The sequence below is a fragment of the Zonotrichia albicollis genome, chromosome 8, assembly GCF_047830755.1.
Source record: "Zonotrichia albicollis isolate bZonAlb1 chromosome 8, bZonAlb1.hap1, whole genome shotgun sequence".
Lineage (NCBI taxonomy): Eukaryota > Metazoa > Chordata > Aves > Passeriformes > Passerellidae > Zonotrichia > Zonotrichia albicollis.
This window is the reverse complement of record NC_133826.1, coordinates 13667425-13690397: the sequence shown is the minus strand read 5'-3', so window position 1 is coordinate 13690397 and position 22973 is coordinate 13667425. Positions and strand designations below refer to the sequence as shown.

General features: G+C 36.6%; 1 protein-coding gene across 27 annotated transcripts in view; it reads right to left on the bottom strand.

Annotated features, from left to right (window-relative positions):
* Nucleotides 1–646: 646 nt before the first annotated feature.
* Nucleotides 647–22973, bottom strand: part of ADGRL2 (adhesion G protein-coupled receptor L2) — a 157330-nt gene continuing 135003 nt past the window's right edge. For 6 of the 27 annotated variants that reach the window (XM_074546008.1, XM_074546005.1, XM_074546004.1 and 3 more), the window contains 9 exons: nt 15227–15318; nt 14324–14368; nt 14010–14036; nt 13173–13341; nt 9378–9506; nt 8867–8963; nt 6059–6187; nt 5229–5246; nt 647–2722 (listed from right to left, as the gene is read on the bottom strand). In XM_074546008.1, coding sequence (XP_074402109.1) covers nt 1968–2722; nt 5229–5246; nt 6059–6187; nt 8867–8963; nt 9378–9506; nt 13173–13341; nt 14010–14036; nt 14324–14368; nt 15227–15318 — 1461 coding nt within the window. In that variant the 3' untranslated portion in view covers nt 647–1967. Of the gene's footprint in view, nt 2723–3415; nt 3469–5194; nt 5247–5749; nt 5832–6058; nt 6188–8866; nt 8964–9377; nt 9507–13172; nt 13342–14009; nt 14037–14323; nt 14369–15226; nt 15319–22973 lie in introns of all 27 variants that reach the window. The other 21 variants (XM_074546020.1, XM_074546030.1, XM_074546012.1 and 18 more) reach the window with 16 other exon arrangements.

Here is a 22973-nt window from a genome sequence, read left to right as displayed (position 1 = left end):
GGAAGTGGTGACAAATGCAGTCCTTGATGCTGTCTTTGAAAGGCCCTGGATGAGAGGAACAAAAGAGGCTTGGAAATCAACACAACAAAGATTTCAGACTTCCAATTTAGCTGCTGATTTGTGGATAACATCTTGGGCATCAGCTGCCTTCTGCAGCTCTCTAGCTTGATAAAAATAGGGACAGTCGTGCTTATTTATCTAACACAAACCAGTGCCATGATGGATGAATTATTTAGATAGCACTCAGAGTGCTGGCCAAATGCTGCTTATTTGTGTTTTCCCCACTGCAACAATGTATCTTCATCACTAATAATTAACTGCTAATTACTGTTGCCAAGAACATGAGAATGGTGTTTACCACCTTATTTTTAATTTCAGCGTAGATGCCTACTTAAAAGTTATGCAAATATATGAATTTACAGTACATTTTCCTAATGACCCTGCTATATCTGGGTTTGATCCTATTCAACTGAGACAAAGGAACAGTAAAGATGACCTGTCTTCTGTAGAGCTATAGACAGTTTCTGTTGAATTCTCAACACTTAAATCATGAAATGTAAAGATGCCATTCTAGGCAGGGCACATCTGGGTCGAAGGACTGCTGATGCCAATTATGCTTCGTACATAATAATGCACATTTTACCTATTTGGAAAAAAAATTCACATTTATTTACTGTCAAACAGGTGTTAAACTTTACACTGGGTATTAGTGATGGGCTCATTATTAACAGGTTTACACAAAGGGATGAAAAAAGCAGAATTTTGTCGAAACAATTTACATTTCATTTGATTTTTTATCATAAAATAAATTAATTACTAAATATAGGCAGAAGGAATATGGAAGAGTTATAGTTATGTTTTATTTATTTTTTTAAAAGGACAGGCACCTTTTTTTCACGAGAAAGCTTGTGAGAAGTGTCCAGTGTCCCCTTTACCCCTTACCACCCAACCCTGATTAAAGGATGAACAGGGAATTGAGTTACAATCTTTGTTAGCTACACCAAATTTGTGCAAGGCTTGGCATAATTGGCTTCTAAAACAACTTTCTCCCCAATTATGGTTTTTTTTGGCAATAAAAATTCAAAACTTAAGAGTAAAAACTAACTTGTCAAAGCAGAACACTGTTTACAGTGAAAAAAATAAGTGAAAACAGGTAGAACTTGCATTTTAAACAAACTATCGCACTATGAACAGTGTAAGAAAAACAGCTTATAACATATGTGCAACCAAGAGCTTTTCACAATATTTTCTTCAAACTCTTTAAAATTATCTTTTAATGACAATTATATTTCAGTTGGACACAAATGTATTTATTTTACCCTAGCAATAGAACAAAATATAATTTCTTTAGCCATTTTTTCATGAGAACGGTTCATTGTACAGTTGAGGAAATATATGAAATAAGGCCTGTGGCTTGATTGCTAGTGGTTAGACATGTATTCAATCTTTGCCCTAATGGAAAAGATTTGCAGTGAACTGCAAATTGATGCAGAATATCTCTCCTGCTTTTGCAAGTCTTGTCAGGAACAGTAAGGTACAGTAAATTTGTCCCACAGGATTTTAAAGCCTACGCCTTGTATATAATACAATGTAGGCCTAGGAAAAAAAAATGGTGCAGCCATATTTACAAATTTAGTTCACAAACTGCTGCAGTAAAATGGTTGGAAAGTGTTTATTTCTCTTTTTTTTCACAATTTTGTTAAATTCAGCAGCAGAAGATATCGTAAATACCATGTTGGTATTTCTTTTCTTTGTAACAAATAATTCATTTTAGTATACTCTGTGTATATACAAAGTTTTTGCTTTATAAAAATTCACAGAACTGCGAGGTCCAGTCATCCCTGTTACTGGAGAACCACAGGGTCAACAGAATTGTCTCTTCGAGCAGATATGAGGGAGCCTGCACGGGGCCAATTAAGTCTTTTGTAATACTTGAACGTGACCTTTAATATTTCTTTGCTACACTATTAAAGGCTTGTCACTAGTTGCATTTGTCCTTCTCTAACATCTCCTTCCGGAATACATCCTTCTTTGTTAATGGGAATGATATAGCCGTCGCTATTACCCCTGCTGATTTGATAGTACATCTGGAGCTGGTGGCCAGCTCCTAGGTTTGGCATGCTCTTGTAGTAAATGTCCTCGTTTTCACTCCTCCTGGAGGGAGAGAGGTCTTCTTCAACGTCGGGGCTGCTCTCTGGGTAGGGAGAGTCTCTGAGGTTGGGCATGCTCGTGTAGAGAGAGTCTCTGTTGGGGGACTGGAGGTGGTCGTCAGCCTCGGCTGTCAGCTGTGAGACGTAGCTGTCAGTTCCCTCGGTCTTCACTTTCTTCTGGGGCTGGTACAGAAGGGAGTGAGTCCGCTGGGGGATGAGCGGGGCCTCCAGCTCTTTGTGGTGCAGCTCCAGCCCGGGGGCGTCGCTGTGCATCAAAGATGAGGCGTCTGCCACGATGGCGTCATCTTCGCTACTGCTCCCGCCGATCACAGCCTTGGCTGGCAGCGCCCGCTCCAGGTTGTGGTTCTTGCTGCCGCCCCGCAGGTTGTTGTGCACTAACTCTGAAATGATCATTTTCTCAAAAGCTGCATCATTCAGGCTTAGTCCACAGTCTACAACTTGCACGCTGTCATTATAGTCTCCATTGCGCAATGAGTAGCTGTTGTTGAAATTACCATTTAGCGGTAGAGTATCCATGGCACTTGTATCCCTGGCATTGTTCAGTGAATGTCCTGAAATGCAAAAGGACAGCTCTGGTTATTGCCTGACGTGTTTTTATCACCTTTTTTTTTGTTTTGTTTTTTTTTTCTTTTTAACAAAGTTCTTTAATGTAGTTCAGGACAAAGTTGTACTTGGAAGTAAAACTTGAGAAAAGTTAGTTTATTGAACATTCCCAAATGTAAACAGTTGCACACCTTATAGGAAAGATGCATTCTAAAAATAGTAATGTGTGTTTCCTGTGGGGAATAGTGGCATTTGAATTTCATAATTTAGTGTCAATTATGTGACTTTTCCACAAGGAACTGTTCACTCCATGCCCTTGCATATGTAATGCAAAGCAATTCATTTGGAAACATCTATGTTTTGAAGTACATCACCATGATTTAGAAAAAGAAAATTAACAGAATTTGTCCTAAACAACACTAAATTAAAAAGGAATTAGATCACAGACATAACTGAAGGTAAATGTACAACATAAACCCACATAACTGGCAAGCAACTACTTTAACAACATTTCTAACATTTTTTTCCTGTTTTTTTGGTTTTGGTTTTTTTTTTTGGAGATGAAGTAAAGAAAAGAATGAAAAAAATGGATAAATACAAAGAATTCATGTTAAACAAGGACAGCCATCTTTCACACTACAGGGACCAGGGCCCACAAGCACCATCCAACAACACGATAGACAGCAGGTGGAATGACTCACTTTGGACAACTCACATCATGTCTGTCTGCTCAGGCTATCTGGCCTAAGAGTAGCTGATATATAAAAGAAAGTAAAATGATTTATTGTAACATGATGAAGAATTACTGAGCTTCTCAGCAACTTAGTCAGAGCAAGGGTTCAGCAAATTAGATTACTAAGCAATAACAGCTTTTCTTTTCCCACTTAATGTAATTTTTTTGCACTAATATTCTGTCTGCCAACAAAGGCCCCAGGCTCCTAAAGGTCAAAGTTTGCCTGCAGTCTGCATCAGTCACAGTGACAGCACTGAATGAACCAGAATAGTTAATTAAGAGCTAGGCCCACAGTTACCATGGGCATGGAAGTCAAATGCAGAAATGTTAGGAATTTCTGTAAGTATGGGTCACAGAAATTAAACCAAAGAATAAATATTAGTTGTGGAATGGGAAGAGGAAATCAGCCATGGCTGATATCTCATAGCTGTTGAGGGAATGACAGATTGGGTAAGTCTGCTGAAAACATGAAAAGGAGTTTAAGAGGGGGGAAAATGAAGTCTTATGATGATTAAAGTCTTTATGCTTTGGGTTTGGCTTTTTTTTCCGATAACTCGATAAAGAAAAGGTTTTCCTATAGACACAAAGACATGTAAACTATGACAGCACAGTGCTTCCCAAGCAAAGCAAAAGCAAAAAAAGAAAAAAAAACTTTGCAAGAAATTAAACAGTCTGAACCATGGAAATTGGATGGTTAGAGCATTCCTAGAAAAGCACTATATCTACAGATATGTCTGGAAGTAAAGAAAGAATGAAGTGACTTTACTGAAATGAGACTGACCACTGTGAGGCTGCTGCATAATATGCAAGGCTTGGAGGAGTATAAGGGAAAAGTTTTTTGGAAAAGATTTTACATTTTCTCATTTTGTGGATTTATTTTTTCATAATTAAAGCTGCAGCTTATCTTAGAAAATTCAATATTCCCTGGAAATGTTGTTTTCAATTAAAAAGACATTGCATTTTCTCATGAAAAGATTTTTGTCTTCAACTTTGAAAAATAGAGTAATCATTTCCAAATAAATTCTGAGCAATTTGCAAGTCATTTTGCATTTGTGTTATTGCTAACTCTTCTCCATGTGTACTGATTTTAACAGTGATGAGGGTTGTTTGAAAGGCCTCTCTAAGCTTTGATTAAATAACTATGTAGTTTCGCAATTTCATGTATGTTCCAAGATTTTTCTTGCAGTGGATTTAGCTGTGCAGAACATATGGCATTTATAAAAGTAGACAACACATGGACCACATGCTGGATTCATTTTCCTCATGAAAGTGATTTAATTCTATAATTTTCATTTTCTTTTCCTTTGCTAAAGAGATATCAAAATACATCTGATAATCCAAAATGAGTTTTCTATGATATACTGCAGAGTTAAGCATGCTAGAATATATTCAAATTGGTTTGATGAGACAAATTTTGTTGCCCATGATCAGGTAATTAATTTGAAATCTTTCGTAGCCTGTAGCAAGATTACTGTAGGAATGTAAAAATATAAGTAAATTATTAAGCATTTCGGCATGACACCACTTTGGTTTTAAACAGCAAATTATTTCAGCATTGAATAACTAGTGTTACCAATAGGGCTTGCTACAGACTTCATGGTGTTTCCCAAAAAGCAGTTTGCAAGTACTTTTTGAATGTGGAAACATTTTATTTGCAAATTGTGAACCACTTGCCCGCTGAGTCTACTTCATGACCGCTAGTTATGTTTTAATTGTGCCCATTAAAAATCATGCTGAAAAAATTTACATTTGATAGGCAAAGTTAAGTTTTACTCCCATACTTGTCTCTCTGTAGGTTGCTAGAGGAAAGCATAAGGAAAGTAAGAAAACAAGAGAATGAAAATAGAAACTACAGTTCAGTTAAAAAGGAGACTTGAAATAAAAACTGGAAACAAGGTTTTATGAGCTCTTTTTCAAAGATTTATCATTCTATTTACACTAAAGTGATCTTAGGACTCATCAAACAGTATCTTCAAGATATTTACTGATGAACTGCAACATCGTTAAAAAAAGCAAGTAGATAACGTAACAACAAAATGTTAGGTAAATGATGACACCCTTTATTCCTACAGAACTAAACTTTTCTAACTGGTAATCTCAAGATTTTCCTACAGGAAAATGATCTCCCATAAAGCTGCACTATACTATAGTTTAGATCTGTTTGACGCTGGATACAATTTTCCACACCGGGGTATCCAAAGGTGTCAAGATGCCTTGCACTGCTTTATTTTCTCATCCATTCCATAAGCAGGGTTTTCTCAGCAAGCTTTAGAGTCAACCTTATATTGCATAGACATGATACCTCTAAGTGATATTTATCTTGAAGATGGGCTCTCGGACCATGTGGTGTCAGTCCTTTAATAGTATATTAAGATTTATGCCACCTGTGTTAAAAACATGGATAATTATTGGTAAATACTGTTAGGGCAAAGGCATTACTATAATATAGTGCAGTTTTACAAGCTGACATTGGCAACACTGCATTTCTCGAATTTATTTCAGAAATTCAGACTGTACGGCTGGGGTATTGCAACTCGAGTTTCTATCTAGGGAAAAGAGGGAATTTGGAGTGAGCCAAGAAAAGCAGTTTATTCAGGAAGTATAAGCACACCTGGTGAGTTAAACACAGGAGCTGAAGGGGCATTACATACAACTGTTTCTGCGAGCAATGTGTTATAGGGGTTGTTAGTGCCGTGTGGTCGAAGAAGAGGGTTTGTTAGTAGGTAATTGCCAGTCATTCCTAAAGCAAAAGAAACAGAAAAAAAATGTCAGTTGCTTAATTTTAGCCTGGCAGTTTCAATAAAGAATAATTTTTATTCATTATGAATCATGTAGGATTTCTAAGATGTAATTCAGCTGAAAATTTCTGGATGTATTTGAGCTATGCATTGGCAATGGGAGCAGGAAAATACAGTTAGATTCCAGTAATTCACAGGTGCTGTCCAAATCCCCAAAGTAAACATCTAGTGAAAGTGATATTTACTAATGTATACAAAATCACTGTTACACAAGAGTAGCAATTAAATGTTTAGAGATCAAGGTACTACATAAAGCTATTAGGACTTTAAAAATGATCATAGGGAGCACTTCTGTCCAGAATTGACAGAACTGAATTTCTCAAACTGAAAGGCATTGAAAAACCTCTTATGACAGGATCAGAGCTGTTACTCACTTTATTAAAAACACAAAGATAGTGGAAGGGAATTGCTGTTTTCAAACAGACAGTGGATGACAAATTGCAAGAAGCATATCTTAGTATATGCAAAAGTATGCATGCTGAGGGGAAAGCAAAATATTTGCTCTAAGAAATCAGAGCATTCACATTTTCTCCTGGGACAGTCATGCTGCAAACGTATCTGCCAGGTTTTAAAAAAGAATTCCTTGAATGACAAATTTCTTTAAACTATCAGTTTACAAACAATGTAAGACAAAGAAAAATACTACACGAACAGACTCTTTTAAACTCTTGTAAATTCAAGTTTACATGTTAACGCAACACCATTTAAATACTCTCAGAATAATCAGATAACAAACGATCATATTTTGAGAAATTATTAAAAAGTCAATTGATCTCTGATTTCTAGCTACTACAAGAAAAGTGCTGTGTTTTAAAAATTAATTTAAAAATTTCAATAAGATTAAATTCAAGTTTCCTTTTTTTATTTCTTTGCAAAGCAGTACATCAGGATCAGTGCATTATAGACCCAAGGACAATTAGAGAAATAGCTCTATTTTTATAGTATAAATATTTTTATTTGTCAAGTAATTATATATATTCCAAATATTAATGCTTTTGTACTCCCAGAGCTACTTAGCAGCAGAAATGAGCAAAAAAATTTTTAACACTCAGAGAATTATGGTCTGAATATGCTAATCTTATTTGAAAGTTTGTATTAGTGATCAACTAACAAAATTATCATAGTTTTTTCCCATTGTAAAATACTTCTTACCAGAAATAATAACTGAAATATATTCTGCTTGTTTTTTTTTTAATTTTGCACACTATATTTAATCTTAGACTAATTACATGTAATTTACAGTTATTATTTTTTTCAATCCAAATTTCTTTTTTACAAGAAAAAAAAGCAATTAAAAGCTTGATTTTTATTTTAAAGGGAAAATGGCACTTGCCATTAATTATTAAACTACCCTAATACGTATGTATCACTGAGATAGTGACAAAATTATAACTGAACAAAGTTGATAACAAATTTTGTAATCATGGCAGAACATCTCCAGTGACTTGAGTCTGGAACCTGAAACAGGAAGAAGCTGCTGAGACCTCTGTTCAACACTGGGTTAACAGTGCAGCACAGTTAGGGCAAACCTCAGGAGTGAGAGACAGCAAATTAGAGAAATTACCAAATTTTATGTGCTTGTATTTTTGGAATTTTAGTATGACACTTAAGGAGACATGAAAAATATACATTTTCTATCTATGAGAAGTTACTTAATTTTGATTTTTGCCAGAAGAACATGCAGGGGCAAGAGGGGTGGGAGGAGCAGTGAGACACACAGGTCTTACCCACTATGCACCAAATATCAAAAGTAGAATCATGCTTTCGGATACCTTTTGCTTTGCAAATACCAGAATTTTACTTCCAAAATGAATGCAAATACAGGTTCCTGCTATCAAATCCTGAATTTGGATTTTCTGTTTGAAACTTTCTGAGTGGAGCAGGAACTGGTTGCAGTGTGACAGGGCTGCCTGCTCTTCACTGCAGGACTGGGTGGAAGAACAGGCTCCAAATCTGGCTTGCACAGAGCAGTCCTCCCTCCACTGCTGGCTCAGACTGCCTCCAAAACACAGCAGGGAGGGGAGAAAGGGAGGGACAATCTGTCTTGGTAAACACCCTTGTCTTCTGTGTGGACATGAGAATGAGGTTACAGATTTCAAAGTCTATCTGAGACGAGAAGTTTTGAGTTTTGACTTCTCTGTGCCTGAAAATCTGGATTCTGTCCCATGTTACAGATATGATGCTCTTTGAAATAGAGAAGATAAATGATTTACAGACATCTTTTGCATAGAAATGATATCAATTAGATTTCACTGGGAAAATTTCTGCACCTAAAAATCAGTCAAATATGCATTAAAATATTACTGCACTCATATTTCTATTTCAGATTTAACCTATAAAGGTTAGGAAAGATTTAAAATTATGATCTTGCTTTTAAGCTAAATTATTGATGAAACTAATTTAAATACATTCCCATGAATTGAAGAATTCAGCTTCTATAGCAGGGGCCAGTTAAGGGAACATGGTTTTCAAAAGTGCTGGTGGATAACTTTAAAAATCTGCTTTTAGAGAACACTTGTCCAGATTTTTTTTTAACATTATTTTCAATTCTTCTGTGTTAAATGATATAAAATCTGTAATAATTTATGGATTCTAAAACTGAAATGTTCCCAGTGACTGACCTTGATTAAGTGTTGAAGTGCTGTTGATGTCACCTGAGATAAAAGATGATTCCGATTGTTTTCTCACAGTGTCATTCCACATCCTCCTTATCCGACTCTGTTAGCACAAAGCAGTGAGACAAAACATAGTAGATTACAAAAAGATTTTTTCCAGCTCATGTACTATTGTGTAGAATATTTGTGTTTATTTTAGCCTAAAGTAAACAATTTTTCTAGCACATCATGAAATTTCCTTATTTTTTTATTAAAACTCTAATTTATTAAACTTTATTTCAATGAAACATGATGGTATAAATCTTCCTATAAATAGTCCCTAATTACAAGAAAAAAACCAAAATTTGTATTAGACCAAAATAGCTGTTTAAAAAGAAATAATTCTACAATGCAGAAGTATGTATTTACCATCTAAATGACAATAATGAGGAGACAATTAGTCTTTCTGATTGGAAGACATCTCAGTAGGCTTTTCATAAATAAGGTAATTAAAAGATGCTGTCAAAATCTTTGTTACCTGAGTGCCAGAGGAATAGCGAGCACTGGTTCTGGTGGTTGATGCCTTCACTGAGCTGTGGGGACTCTCAGTTGGAAGTCCTCCACAGCAGTAGGAATGTCTGAAGCATTTCCCATATTCCTTACGTACCTGTGGGGGAAAAAAAAATTGCTCAGCACAAGAAATAGTTTTAAGTAGCTGCTGGCAAAACCACATGAACTTTGCATTGAAACTACTCACTTTTCAAGCATATAGATAATTCTTGTCTGTTGAATTGCTGGCTGTTAGCAAACCCACATATTTCTCTCTACTCAGTGGCAGTATTAGCAGCTACCCAGGAGTTTTGAACCAATAATTTCCAAGGTATACACACACTTCTTAGAGATGTCCCTGAATAATCATCACTCTCTTAGTTATAGAATTGTTTTTATTCAATTTTCATATTGTAGATTAATATAGTTAAGTTTACCTGAATTGAATGTTGGCTGAAAATAGTGGTTTTTGTAAGAGCTTTTGGTGCAGAAAGCACAGCAAGCCTGTTTTCCCATCCTAGCAGGCAAGAAGGGCTTGAGCACTGCTCAGTACTACCCCTTATGCAATGATTCCCAATAAAGAGGGTAAAATTTCCAATACCTGTATAGGAATTTTCTTACTCTGTATAACTCATCCAGCTGCTACTTCAGATGGCCACCCCTGCCCTGGCCTTGTACAGAGCTCACAAACACCACTGCCCCACTGCAGGCACAGCCCCAGCTGCGCTGGTGGAGCCACTTGCCAGTGTTCCAGAGTCACTTTTGAACCATAAAGGCTGGGAATGAAGCGCCTTTCACTTTTACGACCAAAACATAAAATTCTGTCTTGGTTGAATCTAAAAATTTGAATATACCCATATTTATGACTTCTTTTTTTTTCTGACAGAGCAGCAAAACTAATTAATGACTTCAGTACTTGGGCTTCATTTATTCACTTTCTGTTTCCAGTGACCTGCTGGAAACTTTAGTTTTGTTTTGTGCGATAACAATTGCCATAAAAGTAATCAGGATCACTTTACAGAGCAGTTAATTCTCTTATATTCCATGACTACTTCACTGACTATTAGTTTTGGATAACAGAAGAGTGTGTGCATATCTTGGCAGCAAGACTGCACCAGTGAAAGGACACAGTGGATAGAATTTGTATAGATGTGTAAATCTAAACTCATAAATCTCCCACCAGATTACATGGGAATTTAAGTGTCTCTTCTACATCAATGAGACTCACGAGTTTCTGTGAAAAGAGGGATTTCAGCTAATCTGGAAATTCTGCCTGACCTATGAATATATAAGACAGAAAGTTACGTGTGTGCAAAAAGGAAAGAAGAAAAAATGCAAAAAATTAATAGTGTGGATTTACATATGTAATGTGCTGTTTTCTACAGGAGTTTTACTCAAGGAATTCATACTGTGCTGTTTTTATAAATCACAAGGATGAAGAAAAGTTGAGTAATTTTTACTTTAACTTCAAGCGAGGCACAATAATTCAGCTTTTTATAAAAGTATATGGTACATATTTAAAGTCAACTCCTACTTATATCAGCACAAAAGACATGTAAAAAAATGAAAACAGAAATGAAACAACTTCAAATTATAATTTTTAACCCTGGAAAACATAGGTCTATATACATCATCACTAGATGGTATAACACCTAACACTCCCGAACACTAATGGATATTAAATGCTCTAAGCCACTACACAGTGAGACAATAGCAATCAAAACTGTATTTTTACCCAAACACCACCCTCCAGGGCTGGTTTTGCCTAATGCCTGTATTGCAGTGAATGTACATTATCTGTCAGGACTGTGCATTCCACTGTTATTATTTCTAAATTATAGCTTGTTGGAAACTGATGGAAGCAACAGCACTATCATCTCGTCAGAACTGGAAATATAATAGTTTTCACTTCCACAATTCTATTTCTCTGTTCAATTTAGTGACCAAGTAGTAATAACAGAATAAAAAGACTACATTAGCTATGCAGACAGAGCACAGGACAATATCCAGTCAAAGGCAGTGACACTTAAAAATCTTAAATGGCAGCTTTAACATTCTTTCAGGTATAAATCTTATTGCTCTAGGTTATGTTTTTTCACACTTGATTGGTATTTTAATATTGCTTTTTGCTGACTCCACTTTATATGAAAACAATGCACAGCTGTAAAAAGAAATAAAAAAAGGAATCTGTTTCTGATTTTCAAGTCCAAAACAAATAGTAAAAAGGGAAACATTTTATGAAACCCTAACCTAGAAAATATTTGCATTTTGGGAATGTTTGCATTTTCTTCCCTATCTTCTTCTCTTAGGCTCAATCTGCTAAGTGTGCTTTTGTTTTCCCCAAACAAGTGGAATGTCACGTCCATCCAGATAAAATTCTGTCTACCAGATCTTTTCCTAAAACACCTCTGAATGTGATTGTCTACACCAAATTTAGAGATGCTGGTAATGTTAGACTTGGTACAGTTGAGAACATGAGCATAGGATTTTTGTATTTAAACAACACTTTATCCAGTGGTCTCAAACCATCTTGTAAATATCAGTTAATTATGTCTCTGGTGAGCTAATTATAATGGGAGTTAATAATTGCTAGGTCTCCAGCCTGAAACTGGGAAAAATATTTATAATCTAAATACTGCAAATTGGATATTTCCAAATGTAGGATATACTGCATTTCACATTAAGTTTGTTTGGGTGGGATTTTTTGATGTTCACCCTTCCTCTCAACTCTCATTACTTTCATTTTTCCTGCCTTCTAACAAAGGCTTTCAACATTTTTTTATGCACTCTTCATTAAAACACCTCTCAGGCATCCTTGGAAGGAATCTCCACCCTCTGGGGAAGAGAAGGGGAAGGGAAGAGAAGGGAAGAGAACCCAAAAAAGGGTCCCATAGAGCTGTGCCCTTCACTTTCCTTCTCTCCTGCTTCCTCCTCTGTCCCCTTCAAGATTTCTCTCTGTCTCCCTCCATCTCTCTTTGTCTCTCTCTCCTTCCAGCTTCTTCTGGACCCTTCTGCTTTCATCCAGAGAAAGGGAGCAGAACTAATTTAGCTGATCCCACTTGTGAGGCAGGCTCCAGTGAAGAGAACAAAGCTATTGGGATATTTGGGGGAAGCAAACATTCGAAAAAAAGCATTAATGCTGGCATCTTTTCCATCTTCAGAAAACTATTCCTGTTAGCAGGTGTCCAGCATTAATGACTACTTTTTTCTAAGGTATGTCAAAGTTCATAATAAAATTAATTTTTACATCTCACTTAATTTTGTAATGAATGAGCACACATAGTACTATCCCTGCCTATCACCCATAATTTTATGTGGCAGCTTAATAGGATCTCAGGAAAGGTGCTCTGCCTTGTTCTAAGGAAAGGACAGCATTTCCAGGCTGATATGGGCTGATATCATAACTGATCCTCTGTTTGCAGCACTGCAGCGAATGCAGGACTTGTTTCATGTGAACAAAAAAGACTTTTGGCTGTAAGTCCAGGCTGATATGCAGCACACTACCAGTGTTCAGCTTTTGCATTTTCTTCATAAAACCTTCAAACTTTTCAAGCCCAGGTTGGAAGTGCTGCATCCATGCTAAACCTGGCTGGGTGACAGAGCAGTTACATGACTCCCACTAGCACATACAGCAAAAACTGCACTGGAATTCTGGTCCCCTCCTCAAACTACTTCAAAATACTCCAGTTCTTCAAATTGTTAATTTTATCTCTATTTTCTTAAGAATTATGTGTGGCATTTCTAAGGAGTTAGGGAACATTCATCTGTGGTTTTGGTAACTTACTTTCTTTTGAAGGGCACAATGAAAGATGAAAATAAACATTCCTTGGAAAGCATTAAATACTGTGAAGAGATATGTCATCACAACGGTCCCCTCATTTATAAACAGCAGACCAAATGACCATGTTAGGCCAAGGAGACACAGGAGAGCAAATGCACCCAGGACCCAGGATCTGCAAAAGAAAATTAATTTTAGTAACATTACTTACGAGAATGTACTTTGCCAAATCCAATATTAACATTTCAGTTCCTGCAGTTGACTTTTACTAGTTTCACATTCAAATGAAAAAATTCCTTGGGTTTAACCTTTTATCTATTAAAGAAAGAACAATTCCATTCAGTACTCCTAGACTCCAATGAAAACAGCAAGAATAGATATAACCTTTGTCTTTCTCAAGAACAGCATAGGATGTAAAAAACTATTTTGAAATGCAGAAGTATAGCACAAGCCTCAGCTACTCCCATTGCTTTATCTGCTTTTAGAGAAGAGATTGATAAATCTGGCTTAGCCACTAATCACACCATAGATTTTAAACAGTGGTGCTGCCATATGACACCAAATAATGTAACACAATGCACAAAGGTTAAACAGCAGATTAAAAGCCTAGAGCCCAAATCATTAATGCTTCGATAAACTCAGCTAAACTGAAGCTAGAGGATGCAACTTCCGCATGAAGAAACCCTGCTGAAATGCGACAAAAATATGGATATTGCTTTACAGAACAATCTAAAAAAGATTCCATCATGAATAGGTTAAGGAAAAGGAATTGTAGCAAACAGCACAGAATGAAAGGGAAAGGGAATTTAGTCAGTGAATTCCACATCTAACTAATGATCTTACTTGATAAATGGCTTATTATCTTCATAGCTAGAAAGCATTATAAGCAGAAAAGAGAAACAAAATTATTAGACAGAATTGAAACAGAAATTAATAAGAGCATTTTTAATTGTCTATAAAAATTAGTCAAAATTAGGAAATTCAAAATGCAGAGGCAAGCAATTTAAAAGTATAAAGGCATGTAATAGTTTAAAAGTCTTTAGCAAATCAGGTATCTCAAAAATAGTTAATTAAAATTAAGGGAAATCCACAATATGACCGAGTTTGTAAAGTTAAAAATCATGCTAGAAGTTTGTTAATGTAGGGTTCTATCTTACCCAGGTAAGTCCGTATTATAGTAGCCATCACAAACACGGTAATTACTGGTGTGGATGAGAAGACAGAAAGAGGAAAAGGAAGAAAAGAGAGAGATGCTAGAGATTAGCTCTCTCTCTCTCATCATGCAACATGCAATGAAGCTGATACTGACCTATCTAGAACATCTAGTTCACAATGTTATCCTTACTGAAAGTCTCCCTTTGCCATTTCCAACGTTCAAAGCAGATCTGTCAGACCCTTTCACATCCAACCCTCAGTGTTAGAAAGTGGCACCATCCCTTCAGTGTTGGTAACAAAAACCTTGAATACAACGTAAGGCTAAACAGAATACAGTAAAAAGCTATCTAAAAAAGTGAAAGCTGCCAAAGCCTTGTTAGTTATCAAAAACTTATATTACTCTGCGAAAAGGACACTACAGTAGAACACCATGATAAAGTAAACATTTGTTAAATTAGCACAAAAACAACAGATAATCTTCAAGTTAACAATAATAATAGAGTCAATTCTCTGGGGAGAACAGGATTACGAGTAGAAACTGCTCAGAATCCCTAAATCAAAAAGTCATTTAACAAAACAAACTTAATATAATCATATCAGCCATGCAAACAGGAACATCATTTTTGAACTGCATTTTAAATGCAAATGAAATTACTACAGTGCTGTGGCATTTCCGTGAAACAGTTTCTTGGCACTAGTTCCAGGCTGAAATGATCTAATTTTGACCGGCGTTTGTGACATTACAGCAACAATGTGACGAAAGCAGGATTGGCTCTGTTTGCTTCTAATTGACATCTGCAGTTGCTGGGAGACAATGGCATGTGCTCCTAATGGAGAGTAGCTTTCAATCAGTTCAGCAATCAGAAAATAATCATAGTTCTCATACTTGAACACAAAGCACTTACTTAATGTTTTCCAACCTGCTAGAGTCTGGTTTCAAAGTGTTTGAGTGCTTCACCATTTTGCACAATGTGATCACCAGGAAGATAAGATTCAGCTGTCAAAACAGATAAGAATGAAATTAAACTACTTCAAGTAATAGGTTGAATAATGATGATGTTACAGGCTAAACAAAAATCCTGTAGTTTATTTCCAAGTAGTGAAAATTGGTAACTATATCAGATGGTCTGCAAACCGTGATTGCAAATAAGAATGAGAGGATAAACATACTAGAAGTCCTTGTTTCATCTAATTTCCAAAATGCACCACATCATCATGAACCACTGTATTTAACTAACGTCCAGCACTTGCCATTGTCAGTTTAGCTCTGTCCTCCAGCATGTTTTGCTCATCACCTGCTCACCTTTCCCTGTCACCCCAGGCCCTGTCCCCCATATCACTCTCTGAGGACAATGGTCACTGCTTTACTGGGCTATACTAGCTGTCTTTTTATCACCCCATCCTGATTTTGAAATGTTTTTCACCTTTGCTGGTTTCTCCTTTATTTTTTTTTATTTTATTCCTTTTTGTTCTCACAATCCTACTGGGGTCTTGAAAAGACCTTAAGTGTAACTGGAAAAAAAGAAAAAGAGAGGAAAAGAAGAAAAAGAAACACAAAGATGTAGCAAATGCATCAAACTTAATAGTGCCATAGACATATGCTGGTGGTGCACCCTCCTGCTGCCCTCTTTCCCTTTGTAGTCTGGATTCTGTTGAAGCGAGACTGTGTGTGCACTTGAAGGACTGTGGCATCTTATTCTTGTTGTGTCATTCATACAGGTAACACCAGGGAAGACACTGAAGGAAATTTTTTATCATTCTCTTATTGTGAAGCAGTATCACAGATATCAAAGTTACTGGGTGCCTTTCTCCTATCGATTTCAAAGCCTGTGAAGAGCACAGGCGAGCCAAATACAAGGATGCCTGCAGAACACGGGCTAGAAAACGGTATCCAATTAATTTCAGTAATTAGTTTGTGCTGTCTTATATCAAATAGAAAAGTTGGACAAAATTGTATCTTTGAAACCAGTAAGAGCTATGTCCTTTCAGCAAGAAGACACACACCTTTGTCTACTACTACAATGCACACAAAGTGGCTGGACCAAATGCTAAGAGAAGATGGAAGAATATGCTTGGACATCCTTATAGCATACATTATATAGAGAACCCCATCCTTATAATCTTCCATATAAATATCTGCAACTGGTTACTGATGAGGCATGATTATACCCAGTCTCTCAATTTGGGAAGCCTTTGTTTTAAGACAGTTTCAAAATCTTCATTCTTTTTGTAACACTGGGGATACCAGTTCATGCTAGATGTGTTTCTGCAGCTGTGCCTCAATGGTCAGAAATGTCACTGAAATCCTGACAAAGAGCTGGTCTTAATCTTGAAAAGATGAGTATTTTGAAGGCTCTGATCAGAGTCTGTTAATAAGAACACTTATTACAGAAACAATTCCTACTGCTACGGGCAATCATGTTATTGCTCCTGCTGCTGTCTCAAAATCAGGGTGGACAGCACGAACTATAATGCGGTTCTCAACACCTGACAAGTGTGTGGCAACTTTTGATCTTATCATGCAAAGTACAACATTTTTACAATTATATGTTGAGATTAATAGAAAAAGGTGTTTGTGATACAAAAAACAAAAATAAGCTTTCTGTTTGTGTTTCAGGAACTGGCTGAAAATACTTAATCTTCAGGCTGATGTATGTACATGGGGTAGGTTATGTATATTTCTATTGCTGCAAAATGTAATAGAAGTGTCAATAATTTATGATCTTGGTGATTATCTTTTATGATTCTTATAGGAAATTACTAACCACATGAGAAAAACCATTTTGTTGCATCATTGTGATCTCTTCCTCTCATCTAGGTTTTCACTGTATGGTGTAACTTCATCGGATGAGAAAACAAGCTGCTTCTTTCCCTGGCCTTTGCACCAGACAGGACAAGGGCTCTGCAACAGACCTGACCCTCAGCTCCATGTCTTTGCACACAGATTTCATTTTTCTCTATTTGAAAAAGTTTCTTGCACAGTTTGGTAGCTGACATAACATGCACTTCTTGAGCCTGCCTGAAAAATGCAACCTCAATTTGCTTTTTGTGAAAACAAACAGATTAAGAGCTAAGACACATGCCCTGTGTCAATCCTAACACGTACATCAACTTTGTCTGCAACCTATGCATCTGGGAGTGCACAATCCAGTTCAGAATAATATTTACAGCACAGCTGGAAGCTAATCCTTGCCTAAGTAGCTACCCTAGAGTATCCTGTATTGTACTGACATCATGATTCTTGGATCAAAAACTCATAGATATGGCTTAGCCCATAAATGACTGCCTTATGAAACAAGAAGGTTTTATGCTCTGATTCTTTGTACAACTGAAGTGCTGGTTTGCCACACGACAAATAAAAACTTGTATTCCCAAGTTTTCTTGTGTGGTTTCTTTGGTGACGTGGGCAGACATGGCCTTACCCCAGAGCCTGAGCCAAGCTCCATTGTATTAAACAGGTTTTATGTAGGTACTCAGCTCTGTCTGGGTGTATGACATTGCTGCACCAGGGAGCAACTGCACAAAGGAGTTTCTTAAGTGACATTTTAATTGTAATTTATGTACAGACCCACAAAACCAGCCCACAGAAATAATAATGCCATATCACAGCAGCTGAAAAAGTCCTTCCAAGAAAAAAGGGAAAATACTGTACTTTGAATACAAAGTAACTATGACAACTGAGCATATGATACTTGTTTCTCCATCACTGTGAAATGCTGCATAGTTTTCAGTTTCAGCAGTCAAAAGACCATGGTTTGCCACTTGTTCAAACATGCTGGCATCTCTGTTACACATTATATCATTATAAAAAAACCCTATTTTGCCTGCTTACAGATACTGTAACCAAACCTTTCTATAGATTTGCTTTTGGCTCTCTGATTGTTTTTAATCTAGATATTGATTGTTTTGGAGGAATTCACAAGTTAAAGACTTTTGGGCATCTTGCCTTTTTTTTTTTATTTTTTCTCATGAAAGACACTAAGCAGTGAGGAAAGGGAACTTGCTGGAAAATAATTGCTTTTATAAGGAATAGCTGAATTAATTTCCTTGGTGAGAAATATGTAGAGGGGGAGACGAAAACACAGTTAGGACTTTTGTACACATTTGTACAAGCAAAGCTTTTCCAGCTCTGAGCAATGTGGTCTGGCCCAGAGCTGAGGCTACTTTGAGAAGAAGGCTTGACTACAGATCTCCCGGAGATCCTTACAACCTGAATTGCTTCTGTGAGGACTGAATGTTACTATCCAAGCAAATGAATTTGTAGATGTTTTCCAAGCTTGACAGATGGTCTGAGCAGGACACCTTTCTTTAAGAAAATGTTCACCACAAGCATGCAGAACTCTGAGATCATACAAAGGCCCACATGAGTGGCAAGAGAGACTTTTGAGAGCAATCTTCTATGAGAAAAAATGGGCCTCTGACAATGGTGGCATTCTCATCACGTCGTGTAACATAAATGGTCAGTGACTGACTGGACCTCATCCTGACAACAGGGCTGCATCCATCCCAGATGAGCCAAAATCTGCAGCTGAACAGTACCCCTCTTTAATGCTAATAAAAATATAAATATATTGTTCAAACACACACACAGATGCACAATGTATACATCTCAAGCAGTCCTAAAATTATACCCTTGATTATGTCTGTAAAATCTTTTTCCTGCTGCGTGTCTGCAAATCAGACCAACATTCTTTTGAAAGCTAAAAATAAGAAATTAAAAGTCTGGTCAGGCATTAGATTTGGATTTGAAGATTCTGCTGTTATACCAAAAAGTGACAAAACACACAGCTACAGAAGGTGGAGCTATAATACGAGGTCTTTTAAAATATTATCTGGAAATAGTAAGCAAAAATTTGAATTGATAGTATTTAATTTATGTTTATACTTGATTCTGAACTAGTTTCTAAAACTTACTGTCTACTGGAAGAGATGGAATTCTGGATAGAGAACTATCTTGATCTATAGCCTGATTTCAGAATTTTGTGTAAAGTAAAAGATTAAAAAATTATAGTATCTTCTATAGAACTTCTATTAGTTTCTTGTCATCTCTCAATACAAGTGTAATTGGATAAAACAAAGTGAAAGACAATTGATATATATTAAAAAATTACAACTTACAACTTTAAAATATAAAAGATGAAGAGTTTTTATGGTAATAATCAAATGTAGCACACTGGAAGACCATGCTTATTCCACAGGCAACACACATATGGCCATTTCTACTTTGGAAATCAGAAGGAACTGGACGTGAAAGAAGGTATAAGCAGAAAATGTGTCTTTCTAGACCCTGAAACCTATGTAATTTTGAGACAGGGAGTGCGTCTAACTCAAATTAACTTTTTCAGAAAGTTGGTGTGCTAACCTGCACAGAAGACTAATCAACTGGAATTAGCTGCAGGTACAATGAATTAGTAGCAAAATAAAGTTAGATTTTGCAAAAACTATGATAAATTTCCCCTGTGACTAGCAGATAAATACCATTTATCAAGTGTCTACTATAGAAAGACAAATACGTATTATTTATAAAAAATAAGTTTACAAATACAGTCCATTTTTACTTGTGGAGCTAAGTTATGTGTACATCTGTCCATCCACTGACTTGGGTAAGCAATACTTCAGCCTGGGTGAGGACATTTAACACATTCTGTGTTAATGAAATGGGGCAGCTTAGTATTTTTTGCTTAGACAACCCTTGGTAGACTAAAACATGGGCTCTGCCTGCAAACTGGGAGAAGCAAACTGCAACAGTTCTGGCTAAATTAAACCAATGCCACTTGTTCCTTGGACATGAATGAATCTACACAGCAGACAAAGTGCTCAGACTTTTCTGACCACAGATTCCAGAAGTGCACTGTTTGTTTTATAGCCATGAACCTGCTCAATGGAATCACGTCCGCCCTGAGCTTAGCGGCTTAAAATTCATTCCACACAGCCTGCAGTGCTGACATGGATACGATAAGACAGAGGAACAGAAACACCACTCCGAAGTAACCTAGCTGAACTGCACATGTTCTGACCCTTTTTGAACTCCCCGGAGCTTTTGTTACCTGGCAAATGCAGCTCTAAAGCAGCTCTTGTATCTCCAGATCTTTGCTCTTAGCCATGCAGAAGCCTATTTCTCCCTGGGACTGGCAGTGAGAGAGGTGCTCTCTGAAGGCTTCTAAATGAGTGTGCACACTGAACTCTTACTGAACTGAATTAATTATTAAAGATGCAGATGGAGCTGTCCAAATGATAAGAACAGCTCCTGACGTATCATGATCCAAGCTTTCATTAAACCATTTCAGGCATACTGATGGTTTCCCACCGCTCATTACTTACATGCTCTTTTCTCATAGATATAATAACCCTGGTGCCCAAAGGCATGACAGGCTATAGAAATAGTGAAGCTAAAAGTTCCTCAGAAGATGTACTGAGGAGCTTCATGCTTCCCCCTCATACTTCCCATTCTCATCTTGTGCAAAAATGTGCACAGACACAAATACAAATGCTTATAAATTCAGAGGAAAAGCTGTAAATCAGAAGAGAGGACAATACTGCCAAAAAAGAGTTTATGTGCAGAACTATTAAGCTGAGAAACACAGAAGTGATTTGAGCAACATATTAAAAAGCTTACCAAGGCAACATTCTCACATGCTACTGACACTAAGTAAGCTACACTACAGATATAGCTCTTTGCTTACAGTGCACATGACATATTATTTTTCAGCCACTACACTTCTCACACTTCTTGCTCTGGTTTCTCTTGCTTTCTCAGCTGGGACGATTAGAGGGCAAAGCAATTGCTAGAGAAGAATTACTCCTAGGAACTGTGCTGTGATTGCTACCTGCTGTTTCATATTTTTCAAGTTGGGAATACTGCTCCCAAAAGCCTTTTGCGTCTCAGTCTAAATGATTTGCTGGAGGATAATAATGTCATGGCCAGTAAATAATAGTGAACTATGTCTGTACATGGTCAATATGATTAAATGTCCTTCACCTCTATTCTCACTCTGACCTGGTTATGAGGAAGTGAAAAAGCCATCAGCAAAGCCCAAGGCTTCCTGTGTGAAATGTTATTTTAAAGGAAGGGAGAGAAATATAGGTGACTTAGCAAAATACTCCCCAGTAACAATAAAACAAGGAAAGAGCCACAAACAGCAAAATTATCACCACACAACCATACTTGATGTGACTTAACTATTGTAGTGTGAAAATCACAACAATTTCCAGAATAATTACTATTGCAAGAAACAACGTCATGAAAAATATTGAAAAATATTGTCTATCATATTGAACATACTAAGTCTATATTTCTAACACTTTCAATTGCAATTGCAGGTTTAATTTTAAAAAATCCCTGTCATTCTGAGATATTATTTAATTAGAATGTATTTAGAATAACCTCTGTACATTTATTATGGTCTACACTTAAATCTTACAAACACTGTAATTTTTCTAATTCAAGTCATACACACATAAATTTTAGCATCTACGCCCATGTCTTTGAAAATATGCCAATGAAGTTTAGCAACCTCTACATTGCACAAGTATCTTTTCTGAAGTGATCACTCAAGGATTCAAATAATTTTTGATATAAACAGAGTAAATGCAAACCAAAACATTGGCCAGACACATTTTTTAATAGAAATTTCCATAATCAAAGTATCAGTTTATACTGTAAGTACAAAAAGTGCTGAAATATTATGTCTGGCACACAGATCTATAAAAGCCAAAGAAATTTCAAAATTATGCCTGATGCATATGCTTCATACTGAAAAAATAAAATTCCTGAATATGGAAAAATATAATTCCTAAATTTGGAAATTCAAGTGAACTCAAATTCTGCTAGCATTTCACAACTCTACTGCCGTGAAAGAGTAGGAAGACATGCAACTATTTAAGATTTCAAAAGCATGAACACAAATTAATTCATCCCTCCAAACTATCAGCAATTATGAGGAAAGGCTTCTATGTACATAGGCTATGCCCCCAGCCAGCCTTCTACAGCACTTCCCAAGTAAAGCCAGGCTTTAAAGATACAGAGCTAGCAGAGGAAACCAAGGTGAGCCAAAATGCACATCATGCATTCACTGTGCTCACAAATTCCTCCACTGTGTACAGTTGGCTTTGTCAGTCTGAAATAAATGGGAGAAGTTCTCTCCCTGCGTTGATTACAGGCTTTTTACCTGGAAGTACTCAGAGAATTGATAATTGATGTCAGAGGGCAGCATTCTGTGCTAGGGGGACACTGGGGCACCCAGTGGGTGCACAGATGGGTGCAGGCACACAGAGGCTTCAGCACTGAGTGTGCACAGGCTTTCTACTGCTTACATAACAGCCCATTATGTGCACTAAAACAGAGCAACTCCTCTGCTGACAGGCACTACATGGAACACAAATACACACAGAAGTAGGCATGGAAAAATGTGCATATGCAAATACACAGACAAATACTGCGTAAGTGTAATGGAACAAAAAATTTATTTAATTATCCAATGCATTAGAATACCCTTTTGAGATAATTATGTTGGATAATTAGCAGTTACATTCTAGAATGTGTACAGTAGTGACTCAATTGAAAGCAATAATAATGGTTCCTTTTAAAAAACCCCTGTGTTTAGTACTTCATTGATCTTTCATATGACTACACATGTCAATATGACCTTCAGA